The sequence below is a fragment of the Leopardus geoffroyi genome, chromosome A3, assembly GCF_018350155.1.
Source record: "Leopardus geoffroyi isolate Oge1 chromosome A3, O.geoffroyi_Oge1_pat1.0, whole genome shotgun sequence".
Lineage (NCBI taxonomy): Eukaryota > Metazoa > Chordata > Mammalia > Carnivora > Felidae > Leopardus > Leopardus geoffroyi.
Window position 1 is genome coordinate 28,975,964 of NC_059336.1, and position 19,183 is coordinate 28,995,146.

The following is a 19,183-nucleotide window of genomic DNA, read 5'->3' on the forward strand; positions in this document are numbered from 1 at the left end:
ATCACCACCCCCGTTTTCAGACAAGGGAACTGAGAGCCACTTGCTTTGCTCCTCGTTTACGGACTCTGTACTTGATGCAAATATCACATGTCAGCTCTGGGAAGGACAAAAGCCCTTACGATATTAGCTGTTTTACATTTTCCGTTGTACGAAAGAGAAAACTGTGTCCTAGAGAATTCAGAGCCCACCCCCATGGCCAGTTGGCAGAGCGGGCCACACTCAGGTCCCTAAGCCCGTGGACTCTCAGTCCAGTGCTCCTTCCATACCCCACATGGATCTCACCGGGGGACAGGAAAGTACTCTCAAATTTCACAAACACCGGGGCGGGTCCTTTAGGAGCTCTGCTGGCATGACAGGGAGCTTACAGGCAAAAAGGTGGGCATTTTCACATGGCAAACTTCATGTCAAAAGCGATTAAGAACGAGGGAGTCCCGGGGACAAGGAATAATGAGCTTGGCTTAAGTTTGACAGAGACAAGACAAATAGGGCGGGGGCGCGACTTGCGTGCAAATTTACATATCAGAAGAGTAATTATAAATCTTTGTTGTAAATCTCCACAGCTACAATGGGGAGTCCGCACGGACCCAGCACATGAATCAAGAATGCCGAAATGACATCTATTAGGGAACCATTGTTCCTGGCACTGTCGTGGGGACCTCTGTTGTCTTCACTTTGGGGCCTTTAATTAATAGACAAGCCCCATCACTGGGCTCGTTAGTGTGAAGGGCTCGGAGTTGGGGGTGGGGGAGGGGCGATCCAAATCCGCGGGATCATTATGATTGTCATGATCATTATAACAAGACTTTCCTCGCTGCTGATGCTGTATGGCGTTGTCATGGAAACGGCGTGCTTATTAGTAACGCGCTCTTTTAAGGTTACCGGGACGTTGGCATCCCTTAACCAATGACTGCTCTGTGATCGCTGCACAGTGGCCTTGGCGACGTGGACAAAGAATCAGTACTCCGCAGGGTCTGCGATATTTTTGTTCCAATTCTTCCTCCGGCTTGCTCTCCATCCCCCTCCAACAGCTCATAAAAAAATGATCACCCCTCTGGGGTGCTGGAAATGTTTTATACTGTGATCCGAGTGGTGGTCACACGGGTGTCGGCATACGTAAGAACCCCCTGAGCTACACACTTAAGATTAAGTACACTCTATAGCACGTACGTTACAGCTCAATGAAACAGTTTTTAAAAATTTCCTCCTTCTGTTACCATCAAGAGAATTTTGTTCTTTCAACAGGTGTATGCCTCACTCAGGTGACATCTGGAATACCGTAATCAGAGGCACCACGCACAAAGATGGGGCGGCAACTTGGGTCACACGCCTCTTGAGTGCCAGGGGCATCATAGACTTTATGTTACTGAATCCTCGCCTCCTGAAGTATTTTCCTCCCCTCGCTGACAGATTGGAAACTGAGGCTCAGTGGCTTGCCCAGAGCCAACCAGGAAAGTGGGATCTGTGCCCAGGTCTCTGTGACCCTTAGCCGTGTTCTTTGCACCTTACGTGGCCATGCCCCATTGACCAAGTGAAATGGGCCCAGAAAGGGAATCTGGAACAATAGCATTCTGGAATCCCTGGCATATGGGGAAAATCTAAAGACCAAAAAAAAAAAAAAAAAAAAAAAAAAGTGTTTCTTGTTTTTAAAAAAAGATTTAGAAATAAGTCACAAAATCGTGGTAAGAAAGCGATTTGTCTCATCTCAGTCATGTTATTGTTTGTCCTAACTCACTACTTCTTTGAAAAAAAATTCTAATTTCCATGGAAGAAATGTAAATTCTGATCTCTGTGGTCTCTTAATCAAATCTGAAAAAAAAAAAAATCAAATCTGGCCACTCTAAGCCCGTATTCCCCATGACATACACTCTCCAGCTTGCCCCGGTTCCCACGGAGCTACTTTCACTCACTAGGGGGAGTGACCACCTACTGATTGGTGGGCTAGCATTTATTCTTTCTTCTACTGTGAATCATGCTCCAGTTGTCCTAAAAAAACAAAAAACAAAACAAAACAGAAAACAAAACAAAAAAAAAAAACACTCCCTTTTCCCACTCCTTGTCTAACTACTTTGAGTTGGGTGGAATTAATCCGTAACTGTCCATGAGGTTCAGTCCTGACCAATCAGCACATCACATTAACCTGTCCATAATGGTCGGCATTAACTCAGGGTTGGACATATGACCCAATCAGAGCTAATGAGGTACAGTGAACTTTGATGGGAATTTTCTGTGAAAACAGCATCCTAGACCTGAACCTGCATGGTATAGCCTGGAGCTACTGTCTGCATCTCAAACGCCATGTGCAGTCTTAGAACGAATCCAACACAGAGAGAAAAGAGCCTAGTGATAGAGAAGTCCCCGTGTTCTTTCTGAGCCCCTTGACCAAGCTAGAACTGAAGCTAAATGCCCTATACTTTTTATTTATGTGAGCCAACAAATTACTTGGTTTTTTGTTTGTTCACTTAACCTAGTTGACATTGTTAGAAGCCATTTGTTTGCAAGTAACAAAAAATTCTTGCTAGAAAGGCTGGCAGACAGCAAGATCAGGACCCAATGCATTAAAGTGACAGAAGCCTACATTTCAACCCAATATACGGAAAGAACTTCCCCACATTGAATCATTAAGGAGTAGCAATATGTTGTGCAATCAAATTCAATGAAAGCATTCAAGTAGATTAAAATTTATAGGCAATGTGTCAATTTTGGCACAGAGTAGGCAGTTGGAGGAGATAATCCCAACCTTAGGTTCCTTCCAACTTGATTCCTTCTAACTTGATGATCCTATGAACAGCAAGAATGGAATATTCCTCAAGAAGGATTTCCTGGGGTGCCTGGGTGGCTCAGTGGGTTGGGCGACCGACTTCGGCTCAGGTCATGATCTCACGGTTTGTGGGTTCGAGCCCCGCGTCGGGCCCTGTGCTGACAGCTCAGAGCCTGGAGCCTGCTTCGGATTCTGGGTCTCCCTCTCTCTCTCTCTGACCCTCCCCCAGTCGCACTCTGTCTCTGTCTGTCAAAAAACGAATAAACATTAAAAAAATATTTTTTAAAAAAAGAAGGATTTCCTGAACAGCCTAGGGATATTCCTCCCCTACCCCTATCATCCATTATTACTAAATCTCAATTGTTTCCTTCACAATAATTACCACTATTTTAAATTTCATTTATATTTAGTTTTAAATTCATTATATTTTGTTTTTTAATTTAATTTTTAATTTTAGATTTATATTATTGTTTACTTGTTTATTTGTCTCTCCCCACAGACTGTAAGTTCCACAAGAGCTGAGATCTTGTCCATTTTATTTTCCTATACCTCCAGCACCTAGAAAAAGACCTACCACACAGTAAAATTTCAATTAATTCTTTCTTGAATGAAGGAAAGAAGAAAGGAGACCTCTCCGACCCTGTGTTTTCTATGAAGTCACACAGAAAGCCACTGGCCAAATGGGACCCATGAGGTCTGGAGCCACTAAGTGAGTGAGTCTCTTTCACACTAACCCTTTTTTAAAAAATCTTTTTTAGCATTTATTTATTTTTTGAGATAGAGACAGAGCACAAGTAGGAGAGGGGCAGAGAGGGAGTCACAGATTCCAAAGCAGGCTCCAGGCTCTGAGCTGTCAGCACAGAGCCCAATGTGGGGCTCGAAATCATGAACCATGAGATCGTGACCTGAGCTGAAGTCGGATGCTTAACAACTGAGCCACCCAGGCGCCCCTCACACTAATCCTCAAGGCCATTTTTTTACTGTTTATTTATTTATTTTGAGAGAGAGAGAGAGAGAGAGAGTGATCAGGGGAGGGGCAGAGAGAGAGGGAGACAGAGAATCCCAAGCAGGCTCCAGTGCTGTCAGCACAGAACCGTACCTGGGGCTCAAACCATGAACTGTGAGATCATGACCTGAGCTGAAATCAAGAGTCAGACACTCAACTGACTGAGCTACCTGGGTACCCAGTCCTCAATGCCATTTAATAAACCATGTCATTTTAGTAAAGTACATGATGCCATCCGTTCTCTAGAGAGTTCTTCATCACCAGCACCTTTGTCTTAGGAAAATTTGTCCCTCTTGCCTTGGTAATCCAACACAGGAGACAGTCTCTAGGAGTTAGGTCGGTCTTTTACAGAAGAGGGAACAAAGGCTCAGAGAGGTCCAATAACTTAGCCAACATCACACAGATCTCAAATTTAGGTCTATGACACTCTAAAGTTTGTGCTTTTTCTGTTGTCCTACCCTTAGTTTTCTGACATGAGTGTGTGTGTGTGTGTGTGTGTGTGTGTGTGTGTGTATTTTTGATGCCCCTGCACTCTTTTCTGCAAATGGTCTTTTCATGCTCTGGGGACTGAGGCGCACGCATACACACTCTGAGTCATTACCAACTTTCTTTTATTTATTGCACCGGAAGAGTAGGAAATAACACAGGCCTACTAAGGAATAAGCAAATTCTAGGTAAATTGCATACGTGGGATTTCTTTAAAAGCACACGAAGTAACCCTAAAACAATCTATACATTTCGGAACATCATGAGAGAGCTGGGGGTTGCACGCAAAGAGGTATGTGCTCAGTAGCATCTTAGACAAATTAACTGAACTCGTGACTATTTCCTCTCCTTTCCAGCCCAGCCTCCTGGACCCACAAACCAAACCATAATGCCTGGGGATGAGCAAGCAAAAGCAGCAGAGAGAAAGAGAGAGACTTTGATTGAAACCAAGGAATTGGGAGGTCTCTGCCTCTGATTCATTTGAATCAAGGGAATTCATTTGGCCTCAAGCACTTAATCATTTCATTCCCCTTTCTGGTGTTATTCGGAGACATGAAGAGGAAAGAATCATCACAGGGGTTGAAGACGTCCTTTTTTGTCGTTCTAGCTGTTGCTTCTGGATTTCCTCACCCAGTGCCCATTGCATATGTTTGGCCAGATGGTTAAGACTCTTGGCGGCCAATTCAGCTGCTCAAGAACATGGTTGTGCTTAACCTCATCGACTTGACTCAGCTTCAGTTCATCCTGGGGTAGGAGTGTGATACCGATCTGTTTAATTAGTTTAATGAGGGCTGAGGGAACTGGTCCACATTTTGAGTTTGTTACACAGAGCAAATTGGTTTGTCTCGCTCTCTCCGTGATCTTTTAAGTATTCAGTAGGAGCACTGCTCTCATTACCATCCATTTTGGAAGGGGGTTTTGCGCCCTTCCTCTCCGGTGAGGAGCTGGGTGCTGTCCAGGGTACCAACATGGACGGGAGTCCAGGAACTCGTTTCCTCAAGAGGTGTGTTTCGAATCAATGAGAACACAGAGAGTACAACTGAACACTTGCCCACTGGAGGACTGAACTCTCCAGTGCAGGCATTCCTGCTCCAATAAAATGCGGTGTTTGAGCGTTTTATCTAAAGCATCGGTCTCCGAAGTGGGGAGCACAAGGAGGTCCTTTAAGGTTTGGGATAAAGTGTTAGGATTTCTATTTGTCTGTTTACCTTGTTTTGTTATTTATCTAGAGGAATGAAGAACAAGTCAGTCTGGATTCCTGGGACCGGAGTGGGGGGTGGGGGCACATTAATGGGGTGGAGGGATTAATATCAAAAGCCGCTGCTGGGGGTAGTTCAGAGGCCTAGGGTTGGAGCCAAGCACTGAGTCTACTGGACAGGGGAACCTCCATCCTTTCTCCCCGCTGACTCCAGACAAACTCTGCACCCCAGGCAGAAAAGAGGCAGGCTGGGTTTGAATGTTTTGCAGACAGTGCTGAACTGAGCATGGGGATTGGGGGGTACAAGGTAGGATGAATGAGGGTACTCCAATCTGGAAGGGTGTCAGGGGAAGCTTCTGACTCAACCCCACGATGGGGAGGGGTTTACCCATCAAGAATCTCTCCGGAGTAGGCATTGGGATCTTCCTGAGACCGAGTTACCACCTTGAACTGGCGCCTGAGAAAACCCCCGTAGCGCTTCTGATTGTCCCATTTGAGCTTGGGACGGATGCGCCTCAAGAAGCCCCCATAGCGTTTGTACAGGTCCTCGTGGCCCACCCTATCCCCATCCCGGTCCCCCTCCCCAGCCACCTCTGAGCTTCTCTTAGGGTATTTGCGTAAGAAGCCCCCATAGCGTTTGACTTGCTCCTTGGGGTCCTCCTCATTGGAATCCAGTGCCCTAGCCTCCATGGCATCATCATGCAGCTGGGTGCCCCCCATCAGCTCAGACTCCCCTCCCTCCCCCAACCTGACAGAGAGACCCCTGAGCTTCTCCGCCAGGCTCCTGCTCAGAGCATTCTCCTCTGTTGGGGTGCGGAGAAGAAATCTGTTTTCCTCCAGCTCCTTCGCGAAGGGCCCAGAGCGCTTGGCCAGCTCACTATAAGGCCCCTCCAAAGCGGACTTGGCCTCCAAATCTTCTCTGCCATTGAGCCCGAAGGTGAAGGGGGTGAAAATAGACAGAAGGCCTTGGCATCTCTCCCACTCCTCGGCAGGCAGCAGCGCGGCCTGGCATTCCAGGGAACAAATCTGCAAATCCCCAAAAAACCACAGCGGTAACGTCGCCCCCATCCAACTGCCAAGCCACATGCACCCCTCCTTGCCCCAGACAGTCCCTTGTCCAATGTCTGAGACAATCGAAAGTAGCTGCCTTTCCTAAACTTCAGGCTTCCCACTTTAATCCCTCCCCCTCCCCAGGTGCACTGAGGTAGGTGACCCTGCATCTGAGTGGAAGAGGAGATGTGGAGAGGTGAGACAGCTTTCCCAAGGACACGTGGCTTGCAAATGGCGATGCCAACATCGGAAGTAAGATCTTCCCAGAACATCGTGTGGTGCTCACACATCCTCCTCAGCTTCTCACTCCAGAGGGAGCACTTGCCTCTCCCACCCTTTCCTCAGTGTGAAGGATGCTCTTAACACTTTCTAGAGAGGCACCAAAGCAATGCGGGAGGGTAGAAAAAACACACTGAGAGGTTTGGGGGCTCATCAAACCTGGGGGGACAATCGTATCCATTTCATAGGAGTGCTGGGGGCTTCAGATGTGATCGCGATGGTGATCATGAGGACGATGATGACAACACCGGACGATTCTGGAACCTGGACCCAGTAAGCCTAAATGTCACAGGTCCTCATGCTTAACCACTGTGCGCCCTGCTGCAGTCCTGTGTGGGCAGCACCTAGAGCACCGCGTGCATCTCTGTGAAGAGCTGCTAGAATCGTGTGTTTGACACTTTGCGTCACTGTCTCACAGAATCGCCCCATTTTGCGGATGAGGAAGCTAAAGCTCAAAGAGGGAGTTTCCAGAGTCACGGAATGAGGACGTGGCAGAACCAAAGCCTGTGCTCCATCCATCGCACCTTTGGGACCTTGACTCTAACCTGGCTGCCATCGAGGGAGAGACACATGGGGGGCGTCTGATTCAAAGCAAAGCCAATAAGGATGGGCCAAGAGATGCTAAGACCCAGGAGAGGGGTTGAGGCTTGGATCCTGTCCACCAGTGGCTGGGGAAGGCACTCCTTCCATAGGAGTGGCTAGATTTGGACGTGCCCGTCAGCCCCACCGTCAGGTGCTAAGAAGCCCTGAAAAGTTACCATCAGGCTGCAAACTCCCAGAGCCAGCACTGCCTCGATAATGACACTCCCTGGAAACCTGAGTGCTGGTCCCAGACCTGAGTGAGTCAGCGGGTGGTGAGGTCTGAGATGGGGATGGAGTTCAGGTGCCCAGGCTGACCACAGGGCAGGACACGTCCCACACAGGTAGGACAAGTCTACAGGACAGACACACAGCCACCCAAGCTCCACACGCAGACGGTCCCTTCCGCACGCAGGTGTAGGACCTAGGCATCCTGAAACCTACCAGGGGGTTGACGGGTTTGGACCCATCCTGGGTCTTCACCGCACACAGGGAGCACCGGGACAGGCAGTCCGCTGTGGCAGAGGGGAGCACGAGGAGGCAGGCGGCCAGCACGAGCCCCTGCCACGCCATCCCGTCTCAGCTCTTCCTGCTGCGGGGGGAGAAAGAGAAGAAAATGAAGCCGTGAGCGCCTCCTCGGCATCCGTGTCCTGAGCCATCTCGCCAAGCCCTGCGGCCGACCCTGCAAGGCAAACAGTCTCATTCCCATTTCACAGTCAGGAAAATAGAGGCCTCAGGAGGCACCGTGGGTGCTCCAGGCCAAGGGTCAAGGAAGGGGATTAATGTACTGAGTACCTGCTACGTGCTGAGTATCTGCTGAGTAGCTTTCCTACAGATGTGCGTTCAATCTGCCCAATGGCTCCTGAGGCGGGTTGTGCTGTTTTCATCAGACAGATGGGGAAGTTGAGGCTCAGGAAGGAGAGGGACCTGCCCGCACAGCTAGGCAGTGGACAAGCTGGGACTTGACCTGGGTCTGTGGGCCTTCAAAACCCACTTTGCCCACCCACAAAGCCAGAAGTCACCTGGTCTCTGCTTTCCTGGATTCCCTGAGGCTCCATCACCTGCCTTTGTCCCCAACTCTTCAGCGCGTCCCCAGGCCAGTCCTTTCTGCCTTGAAAGGTCCCTGAAATTTGCCTTTTTCCCCCCAGTACCTCTTCTTACCTTGGCCATAGCTCCACCTTCTCCACGCTGGCCTTCCGGCCTCTAGTTCCTTCTTGGATCCCTCCTGCCCACCCCGAAGTGAACTGCTCAGCGTGACAATTAAGCAATCAGGTGTGTCACCCTAGGTCAGGCCTGGCCCTTTTCCTAAATGACAGGAACACCCTCAATCCCATCCCTACACCGTAACCACATCCAGCTACTTGCCATTCCTCTAATCAATGTTTCAGGCCCTGTCCCACCTCTGGGCCTTTGCATATGCTGTTCTCTCTACTGGAAAACCCTTCCTCTCCTCTTCTGTTACCTGCCATTTAGGCCCTATATTAGATATCGCTTCCTCCGGGCAGCTTTTCCAGATCTCCGAGGCCCAATGGGATATTCCTGCTTTGTATTCACCCCTGCATCAAAATATCCCACTATTTGGTAATTATCTATGTGTCTCTTCAGACTTTGGCTCCGCGAAGGCAGGAGCGGTGTCCTGTTTCCGTCTCTGGGTTCCTCAAATATGCCACGTTGCTCCTGCCTCAGGGTCTTTGCACTTCCTGTCCCTCCCTCTGCAATACGCTTCGCCCAGATGTAAACAAGGCTCGCTCCTCCTTATGATCAAATGAACGAAATGTCAAATCGCCAGGGAGGCATTTGCTGACTCCTGTGTTTGATGTGGCTTCCCGGGCCGCTCTCACATCACCCTGCTTTGTTGGCATCGGGGCGTTCACCATCTCTTACTGCCCTATCGATTAGGTGTCTGTTCCCTGTCGGTGATCCTCGTCTCCCCCACTGGAGCCTTAGCTCCTTACAGGCACAGGCGCTACCTGTCCCAGTCCCTGCCGTATCCTAGCACCGGGACCCTGACCCGCCCATAGCAGGCACTCGCTAGGCATACGAATTCAGTCGGTTCCTTCCTCTCCTAATTAACTCCTTAGAAACCAAATATCAAGACTCAGAGCCATTCAAATGGGGGCGCAGTACCGTTCTCCCAGCTGGAAATGGGGAGATCCCCTGAGACACCCCACTCCGTGCAGGAGGCTCCAGGCTCTTCCCAGCCTGGTCTTTATAGCCTGATGCCTGTCACTCTGTTCACAGGGATGCTGTCCTCCCTCCCTCCCTCCTCCAAGTCTCCCAAGCCTGCAAACGACCCTGTTTGCTCGGGGGATTTGGAGGGTATTTCCCCCACGGTCCCAGAGCCCCGTGTTACAGCCCAGAGCTGAGTCTCCCCCTCAGGGCACACAGGAGGTTCCCCCATCCCTCCTCAAGCCCGTCATCCTATCTACTCCTTCCCAGTGAGGTGGGCACTTCCGGTCCAGGGAATCACCCAAGACCTGTGGCCAACAGTGAAGGTGCAAGGCTGTTCTGCTTGACTCCCCACTCGTGTGCCCTTCATGACTACAATTTCGAGAACAACTTTAACTCGTTACCGTGGGTACCTCCATGAGACCCAGAGGACCCAACGCACAGGACCTTTGAACTTGCATGTTGTTTTCAGTCCGCCCGCCAACTGTGAGAGGCGGGTATCATCATCCCCACTTTATGGACGAGAAAACTGGTGCTCAGAGAGGCTTGGTAGATCTCCTGAGGTCACACAGCGACTGAAGGTGAGAACCGTCCCGAGGCTGAACAAGGTTTGCTCCCCTAAGCCAGGAAGCTCAGAGAAGAAAGCCCAGGAAAGTGGACCTGGGTCCGTCCCACCTCTCCCGCCCGCCCTCCGTGTTCTCTCACATTCTACCGGCTGCTGAGTGGATTGGGTTCCAGGGGAGCGAGCCGTGACTTTTATGTGCAGATGCGAAGCAGGCAGCTCGTGTTTTCTCTGGTATCAGCGGTGGCCGGTGGCAGAGCTGGCCTGTGACGAGATCAGCAGCGAATTGCCTGCGGGGGAGGAGACCATCCAGCACCTTCTTAACTCCTGGCCAGAGGCTTCACACACAGCTTGGCTGCCAAGGTAGGAGGCCCGATTTGAGATCCTTTTTGTCCCAGGCAGAGGTAGTGTTGGCAACCTTGCGTCTCATCCACTAACTTGATATTTAATAATAATTCTAGCTGATCAGACGGTTGTTACGTACTCAGGATGCTCCGAGCAGTTCTCGTGAATTCTAAAAAACTCCTTTCTACTCACAGCGACTGTCTGGGGCGGGTACAGTTATCGTGCCCTCCTCACGGATAAGGAAACTGAGTTAAGAACCCTGCCAAGATTCTAGAGCTAGTAAGAGGGAAAGCTGGGATTTGTATCCAGGGGGTCTGGCTCGAACCACCTGCAATTCTGAAATGAGTGCCCCATGGGCCCCACCTTCCAAGCTTCCCCCAAGGGGTTCCCTCTGCCTGGACCGCCTGACTCGCCCCACCCATCTACTCCCATCTCCCTCTGACCGGATAACTCTTGTTCGTCAAAATTCAACCTCAGTTGCCTCCTCCAGGAAGGCTGTCTGGATTGGGCCCCTCCTGTGAACTCCCACAGTCACCTATGCTGGCTCTATCAAATAATGGCCGCTCACTTTCTGAGTTTCCTACCCAGAGGGCACTTTATCTCTGTAGATGAAGGTCCCTACAGTGAGGGTGTGTGGTGCATTGGAGGATGATAAGGACGCCCGGGTGGACGAGGAGGCATAAGGCAGGAAGGAGGCCATGGAGTGAGTCTGCACTCCAGTGACCCAGGGAAGGGCATGGTCTAGGAGGCCTTGGCTTCCGAGAAAGGCCAAATCACCCCAGGCCCCACACTCCACCATCAGAGCCATGGCTCTGTGGCCGCAGAGGGTCTCCCAGGAAGAAATTGGAGAGAGAATTTGATGGCATGGAAGATAGACAGAGGGCTACCCAAGAAGGGTCAGAGCAGGGAAGGAGGTCAGGCAGGGTGGGGCAGGGCTGAGACCTCTGGCGTCCTCCTACCCAGCCAGCAACCCTAACCCTAACCCCTAACCCTAACCCTGACCCTAACCAACCCTAACCCAAGCCCTGCAAACGTCCAGACACTTCAGAGTGACTGCCCGCAGGACAAACTCAGTAAAATGGGCACTGGGTATTTTGACTTTGCACCGGGATTTTCTTTTCTTTTCTTTTCTTTTCTTTTCTTTTCTTTTCTTTTTGTTTTAATTTTCTTGCCAACATTTTTAAATTGGGAAATTTTTACACTTCAAAGTCGTAATTTCCACCTTACCTTAAAAAAACAGAAGTCCTGGAGACATCGGGCCTGCATTACAGTATGGCAACAGTCGCCCCAAGGGACACATGCAGCCTGGTCGCCACTGTCCCCACCCAGCAGCTTCCCTTATCTCCACTGCTGAGCAGAGCTGGATAGTTGAGTCTGCCGGCCCTGAACTGCCTTCTCTTAACAACCACGAGAGGCAGCCTGGGGCCAGAGGGGTGCAGCTGGAGAGAAAAGAGGGGGGCACCTCCAATTCCTTCCTGGCTCCGAAGCGGGGTCACCAAGTGCTTAGTTTATGTGGATTCAAATCCCGGCCTGCCACTTACCACCAGATGGGGGAACTTATTTGATGTTGCTGGGTCTCCGTTTCCTCAGCCCCGTCATGGGGCTAACGATAATGCTTTAGGGGGTGGGTGGAATCAAATAAGAGATCACACACAGGGCACCTGGGGGGGTACCTGGCACACAGTGATATTATGATGGGCTTCATAGCAGGGGCTGGGGCCCCGTTCGACTCTTGGGCTACAGGAGGCGCGAAAAGAAGACGGCAAAAAGTCCTGGAACGCAGTTGAAATTCCAAAAAAAAAAAAAAAGTTGGTGAACGAATCAACTGCCATATGGAGGACCTACTGTGTGCCAGGCAGGGCTGAGTGCTCCTTGTTCCTGGTAACACCAGTCCAATAACAGTGCCACCACATCTCAAGAGCCTACTAGGTGCCAGGCTGTGCGTTACCGTTAGACACGTGATTCTAATCGTCACCACAGCCGGGGGGGTGGGGGGGGGTGGGCGGTGAGTGTCTCTGTACCCTTTGTACAGAGGAGAAGACCGAGGCTGGGGGGAGGAGAGGTTGGCCACGTTCGCTTGGCCTGTAAGTGGGAGTCAGGCTTCTGTCCAGATCTCTCGGGTTAAAAGGCGACTCTAATAAAGACACATCAGCCCTGCGGATTTTCCTGAGGAATCTGATGTCCTTCCTTATTGTTGGCTAAACAAAGGATCGCGTCACATCAGATGGGTCCTGAGGGAGCGCATTTCACCTTTGCTCTGGGGCTGTGCTCGGAAGTCATGCATCAGATTAGTAGCCCTGCCTGCGAGTCAGGCCTGATCCGGAAGGAGCTGAGAAAAAGATATGCTCCCGGGGTAAGACAAGGCAGCGAGCCCGCTTGGTGAGCCGGGGGCGAGTATCAGGTGCATAGACGTCAGTGGAGAGTGTGCATGGCCCAGGGGGAAGGAGGGGCCTCCTTCACGGACTGGGTGGGCCGGGGGTGGGGGGGGGGGGCGCGGGTCCTCACAGCCCTCCCAAGGAAAAACTCTCTTCCCTTGCAGGTCTATAAAACATTTCCTCGGCCACTGCCTCGTGGGCTTAGTGACAGCCCAGTGAGGGACGCAGGGGCCAGTGGGGAGGAGCGGTGATTCTCCCCTGGCAGAAAAGGAAATTTTGGACCCACCAGCCCCACAATCCCATGATCCAATTCCTTCTACTAAATCTCTTTCTCAATACGTACACATCCTGCTTCTCTGGAGAACCCCGAAAACGAACACAACCCCCACCCCAACTGGTCACCGTGGTCCACGGCTGCTTTCGTGCCACAAAGCACAGCGGACTGTTGAAATGGGGACCGCACAGCCCAGAGGCCAAAAACATATACTAGTTGGTCTTTTACGGACAAGCCGTGCTGACCCCTGCTTTCATCAATTACATAACCATTTTCTAATTCGGATTATTCTCGTCATCTGGAAGCTGACTTTCCTGGGAAAAATCAGAGAGGGATCGCTCTCCTCCCCGAGCCTGGGCTTCTCACTTCTGGTCTATAAATGGGCCGTGTCACCCCCTGTCCCTCAGGAGGGCTGCCCAGAGGGCATCACTTAAAGGGCCAGCACGCTGTCGTCCCCTTTCCTACCCAGGGCCCAGAGTTCTTGAAAGGGAAGGGACTGCCTGCCCGCCCTCTCATCTCCTCTTGGCAATATTTCTATATTGTAGTCAGAGGGCTCAGAGGAAAAGCAAGCATTAAAAAGCCAGCATGGAATAATAATGGCTTGATTTAACATTGCAATTATCTCTCCCAGCACTTTATTGCATATGATTATCCCTATTTGATAGAAGAGGAAATGGGAAAAGGTAGGAATGAAGTCACTTGTTTAAGGTCACATCATGAGTCAGGAGGGAAGCGGAGACAGAGCTGGGGCCTCCCACACCCGGGCCGTGACTCGCACTGACTCGCATTGAGGCTTTCAATGACCCTCCCACAGCCCACTGCACTGCCTCCCTGTGCCGAGCCCCTGGCCTCCCCTGGCCCCTAGCGGGACAGGTGCTACTGTTTCAGGCTAGGGTTCCGGGTGGGGAGAGCGAGGAGGACCAAGTGACAAAGCGCCCCAGGGTCCCGAGCAACTGCGTGGCATAGCTGGGATTCTCTGAGCCCATAGCATCCCTGGCGAAGGCACTGCTACGGGACCCGGCTCCCTGCTATGCACGTCAGTTCCGTGACTGCACGTTCACCCTCGGGAGACTCCAGTAGGCTTGGCAAGATCAGCTCCATTTTCCAGATGGGGACACAGAGTCTCAGAGAGGCAAGATCACCAGGTCAGGGCCGAGAGGCAAGGACATAGAAGAAGCAGGTTTAAAAAGTCAGCCTGCAGCTCGTCCTACAAACCGTTCCCGGGGCACGGGGTCACGTTAAGTGTCCATCAGACCCTCCCACGGAGCCCCCACATTCCTGAAGATGAGTCAGTCTTCTGGAGTGTTAGCCCACCCCAAACCACAAAGTTCACCTTTGTGGGTCCCCAGGGGCTGGCAAGGGGAGACCCTGAGAAGTGAGGGCTGCTGTCCCCATGAGGCTTTTAGGGTCATTAACAAGGAATGGATTATCACCTGGCTGGCGGTGAGGGGGCTCGGATTCCGGAGGGAAAGTGAACCCACCGTGGAGTCCAGCAAGACTCAAAGCGCAGAGCCTCTCTTGGGCCATTTGCGGTTCAGGGACCAGAGAGAAGCACGAACCTGCACTCAGGGGTCATGGTGGGATTATTAACCTCGTTTATAAAAGAATGATTTTTTTTTTACATGCGTTTTAAGCTTTTGTTTATTTATTTTGAGAGAGAGAGAGAGAGCATGAGCAGGGGAGGGGTAGCGAGAGAGAGGGAGGGAGAGAGAGGATCCCAAGCAGGCTCCACGATGGCAGTCAGTGCAGAGCTAGACTCGGGGCTCGAACTCACGAACCGTGAGATCGTGACCTGAGCGGAAATCCAGAGTCAGACGCGCGACTCACTGAGCCACCCAGGCGCCCCTTAGAAGAATGATTTTTAAGAGCAGGAGTCACATGAAACCCTCACCTTTTGTTATTTGATGCAATGAAGGGATGGGGAGAAAGGCCAAGGAAGATGGGCCAGGGAGGGGTGGAAATGAAGAGATGAAGAAAGAAAGAGAGACAGAAAGACAGAGACAGAGAGGGAGACAGAGACAGACATGCACATAGAGAGACACGTGTGTGCCCATAGGAGTGGCAGAGACTCTTGCACGCACAGAGAAATTGATAAAGACACCAGAGAAGCAGAGAGACGATGGAAACCCAACAGAGCTGGAAGAGGTGCCGGGAACCAGAGGGAGAAGGTACAAGAAGGAGCAGAGGAGGGGAGAAAGGAGAAGGAAGGAAGGAGGAAGGGACAGAGAGACTTGGATTCGGGGCCTTGACCTACCGTGTGAATCACAAATATCAATCCCTCCTCCTGTCAGTGGACCAGAGACCCAGCCACGTAATAACTGCTCAGTAAACCCTTCTCGGCTTAAACTGAACTGTCCAGTAACAGGTCAAAGAGCCAAAGGATGGTGGACAAACACGATGAATGTGCCTGCCGCACGCAGCCTCCCACTCAGGCCGGTGGGACAGCCGGACGGCCTCAGGGAGAAGCCTCCAGAACGTTCCTGTGCCTCGTGGACCGGGCTCTTTACCCTTCTGCCAGGAGCACGAGTCTGGACCTGGGCTGGGGAAGATTAATGAGGCCCGACATCAAAGGACCCGGGACACCTCTCTGTCTCCAGGGCCTGATCCTGGGCTTACTGGGTGTCCCCAGAAATATTTACTGCCTGCCCTCAATGGCCGGGCTCAGCCAGCCGCCCAGCCTCAGTGAGATCCTTTTAGCCCTTTGTCAGACGCAGCGAGATGGGCCGAGATGAGCGAAAACGGTGAGAGAAGTCAGCTAGCTGCCTGCCCTTTCTCAGACACGCGTCGAAATCAAACCACCAACTATTGATCCTGCTTAGAATGATGGAAGACATCTAATAAATACAACAATTGTGCAAGAATGGCCCAAGGAGGTAGGCAGTGGGAAGGGGGGGCCCGGGAGGATCGATCAGGGAGAGACTTCACGATCCCGAGGCGACAGACGAAGAGATGGTCTTCTGTTGGTGTGGAGATTATGGGGTGGGGAGGGGAGGAGAGTGCCAGCCCCACGAACTGAAATACCAGACGTTAGGCATCCTTCCTGGACGTAACACACGGCTCCATGGAGTGGATGATGAAGGATATTATAACACATTGCCAGGGTGGACAGGGAGAACGTGAGCAGTCAACGCTGGCATTTATTGAGTACCTACTGAATGCCAGCATCCTATGGGGGTCTCACAATAACCTTAGGAGGCCAACAGTGCCGTCCTTACTGCGGAGATGAGGAAATGAACACTCAGCTATCGTCCCCAAATCACACAGCAAATGATGGATGGGCTCTGGGATTTGAACCCAGATCTGTGGGACACTCATTTAGATAATACATGGAACGTTCGTGGCTCCCGGGAGTTATCTCAAGACCCTAACCCCTTTCCATTTGCTTTATGGCGATTGCAAATTTCTCAAACAGCTCCGGAGCCAGTCCCTGTGCCCGCTCTTGCTAAAGCATGCTGGGTTCCCGAGGAAGCACTGCGACATCCCTGACATCCCCGCTCCCAGCTGGCAGCTGAGACACAGGATCTGCCTGCCCCCCATCACACCTCTAGCTCGTCTGGGGCAAAGCAGTGGGCTCTCAAGCCCGGCAGCAAACGCAAACCTCCCCCAGGGCAGCTCAGCTCCCCACCCTGCGCTGCTGCAACAGCTCCCCCACGCACATCTCAAAGCCTGGAGATAAATGACCTGCAAAAATAGAACAAAAGGCAAGGTGGGGTGGGATAGAGGGGAGAAAGAAAGGGGAGAAGAGAGGGAAGAGGTAGCTGTGGGAGGGGGAGGCAGGGGGTTGGGGGGGCGGGGCGAAGAGGACTGACATTCTGAAATTTGCAACGGATCTTGCCTGGAATGCCTGTCAAAGGAGAAAGACTTGTATATTTTACCAAATGAAGATCTGCAGTCTGTGGGAAGGGAATTGAAATCAGATCCAATAACCTGAAGAGCATGTTTCCCCTGGGAAGGTTGGAGACTTAATTAAGGAATGTTTGTAAAGCTTGGAGAGATTCTAGATAAAAGACACCCGGGGAAAAAGTACAAGGTCGCAGAATTTACTATTCAATCTTTATGTCGTCACCGGGCTTTTTTTTTTTTTTTTTTTTCTTTCCTCCTTTTTTCTTTCCTCCGAAACTCATCAGCCTGTTTTGCTGGAGTCAAACTTTGGGATTCTGTAATACTTTCTTTGAACATGGATATCTTTCCCAGGGAGCAAATGGCATTGCCATCTGAGCTTTCCTCCCTGCCCGACTTCCCTGCTGTAATTTACATGAAAGCAACAGGTCCTTTCGAAGTAAAACCCACAAGAAAAATCCTGCTCAGCCTGAGTCTCCTGGCATGCTGTCACTCTCTTTCCCCATTTCCTCCCAACTAAATAAGCCCCAACTTCATTTCTGCGTGAAATCATGCCCAAGGAAACACTCAAGCCGGCACCCTGCCAGCAATTAAACACGATCCAAAAAAGAATGAAAAGGCTGGACTTGGTTGTACACTGATGTACATTATACTTGGTAAATGCCAGAGCCCTGAATCTCATTAACGTCCCCCAGACCTTGTTCTCTACGTCCGGTGAGAATCACTGACCTTTAAAACCGCCCCGAGTGGCTAAACTCACTTCTTCCACCCAGGGCCTCCCGTCCTCACCTGGGTACCATGCGTGCAGGCCTGCTGGGGAAGAAGACGACCTTGGAGCTGAAACCTAGGGGTGGTCCTCTTGGGAGAGGAGTACCCACCTGTGCAAGCCCGGGCTGTACCGAGAGGGAAATTCCAAAGAACGGTCTGTCTCCCGCTAACTGATCTGGCGTTTGTAAACTAGCCTCGTAACTGTAACCATATTTGCCAGATTATCAGACCCAGAGCTGAAATCCCCCAGCCCGAGCTCCTGCAGCCCCCAGATCCGGAGGACCGGGAAAAACAAATACAATCAGAAGAGAGGTTCCATTGCCCCTGTGGATATTACCTGTGTTCTTCTTCGTTCCTGGGCAGCTTCTGGCCGAGCAGGTCGGACGGAGGGTGGTGGCAGGTGGCTCAGGGGTCTCCCTGACTCTGGCTGGGAAGGAGGTGCCAAAGAAGCGGCTGTGAGCACCACCAAAGCCCCTCAGAATGGCAGTTCTGGTGCCTCGCCCCCCCCCTTTTATGGACTAGAGCCTCCTCCTGTCGCTCAGCCCTTGCTGAGCACAGGCTGCTGGGAGCCAATGGGGAAGTAGCTCAGAGCAGTCAGAGGCGCAGACCCCCGGGCCCTTCAACTCGAACTCCCTGGGCCCGACACAATAGGCTTCTCTTCCTGACAGGGGATGTGGAGGAGGAAGCAGCCGTGCAGGGAGGGGGCTGGATCCTGGATGTAGTGCTGTTTGTCACTTGAAATCCGGCCACTTCAGTCTTTGATGCGTTTCCAGGAGAGTGTCACGGAAAAAAAAAAAAAAAAAAAAAAAAAAGAGGGGGAGAGAGAGAGAGAGAGAGAGAGAGAGGTAGGAAGGACAGAGACAGAAAGAGTTGGGAAAAGAGAGTCCCAGAGAGTCAGAGACAGGCAGGCAGAGAGATACAGAGACAGATGGAGACACAGAAAGAGATAGAGTCGGACAGATATGGAGACAGAGAGAGGGAATCAGACAGATATGGAGACAGATGGGGACAGAGAGAGAGTTGGAGAAGCAGGGAAACAGGATTCAGAGAGAATCAGAAAGAGAAAGAGACAGTGTCAGCAGAGAGGTCGGGCGTGATACAGACAAAGCAGGGGAGGAGAGTCAGAAAATCGGAGAGACACAGCGTGTCAGAGACCGGGGCTACCCAGAGACACCGGGGGAAACGGAGGGAGAGCCAGAGGAAGAGAGATGAGGAAACCAGGACGGAGGACAGGCTCAGGCCCCACAGCCATCTGGAGACAACAGAAGAGGCAGGGTCCCCACACAGGGCAAGTGCCGAGAAGGGGAAGGTGGACGGAGCCGGCTGCCACGCGTCGCCCTGCGCTGAGCGCCCGGGCATCTCTGTGTGCGGCCGGTCACGCGTGTGCTGGAACATTGTGTGTGCCCTTGCCTGCACCCGCAGTCGACGCGGGTGCGGGCCTGGGCCGGCGCCAGCCGCCAGCAGCCCTGGCAGGAGCTCAGCCCCTTCCCCGGC

The 19,183-nt window shown here is 51.7% G+C and overlaps 1 protein-coding gene across 2 annotated transcripts; it reads right to left on the bottom strand.

Annotated features, from left to right (window-relative positions):
- Positions 1-4,358: 4,358 nt before the first annotated feature.
- On the bottom strand, positions 4,359-18,450 carry PDYN (prodynorphin). Of its 2 annotated transcripts, none has more exons than XM_045445079.1 (3): positions 18,027-18,450; positions 7,801-7,948; positions 4,359-6,474 (listed from the first exon to the last, which is right to left on the bottom strand). In XM_045445079.1, exons 2-3 carry the CDS (start codon positions 7,927-7,929, stop codon positions 5,833-5,835), a joined length of 771 nt encoding a protein of 256 aa, XP_045301035.1. In that variant the 5' UTR covers positions 7,930-7,948; positions 18,027-18,450; the 3' UTR covers positions 4,359-5,832. The 2 variants fall into 2 exon arrangements, with proteins under 2 accessions (XP_045301035.1, XP_045301036.1); XM_045445080.1 differs by lacking the exon at positions 18,027-18,450 and adding an exon at positions 13,210-13,301.
- Between the last annotated feature and the right edge of the window lie 733 nt (positions 18,451-19,183).

Coding starts and splice junctions, on each gene's coding strand:
- PDYN (XM_045445079.1), bottom strand. CDS start 7,929: ATGGCGTGGCAGGGGCTCGTGCTGGCCGCCTGCCTCCTCGTGCTCCCC. Junction 6,475..7,800: donor CCAAACCCGTCAACCCCCTG/GTAGGTTTCAGG, acceptor GGGGATTTGCAG/ATTTGTTCCCTGGAATGCCA.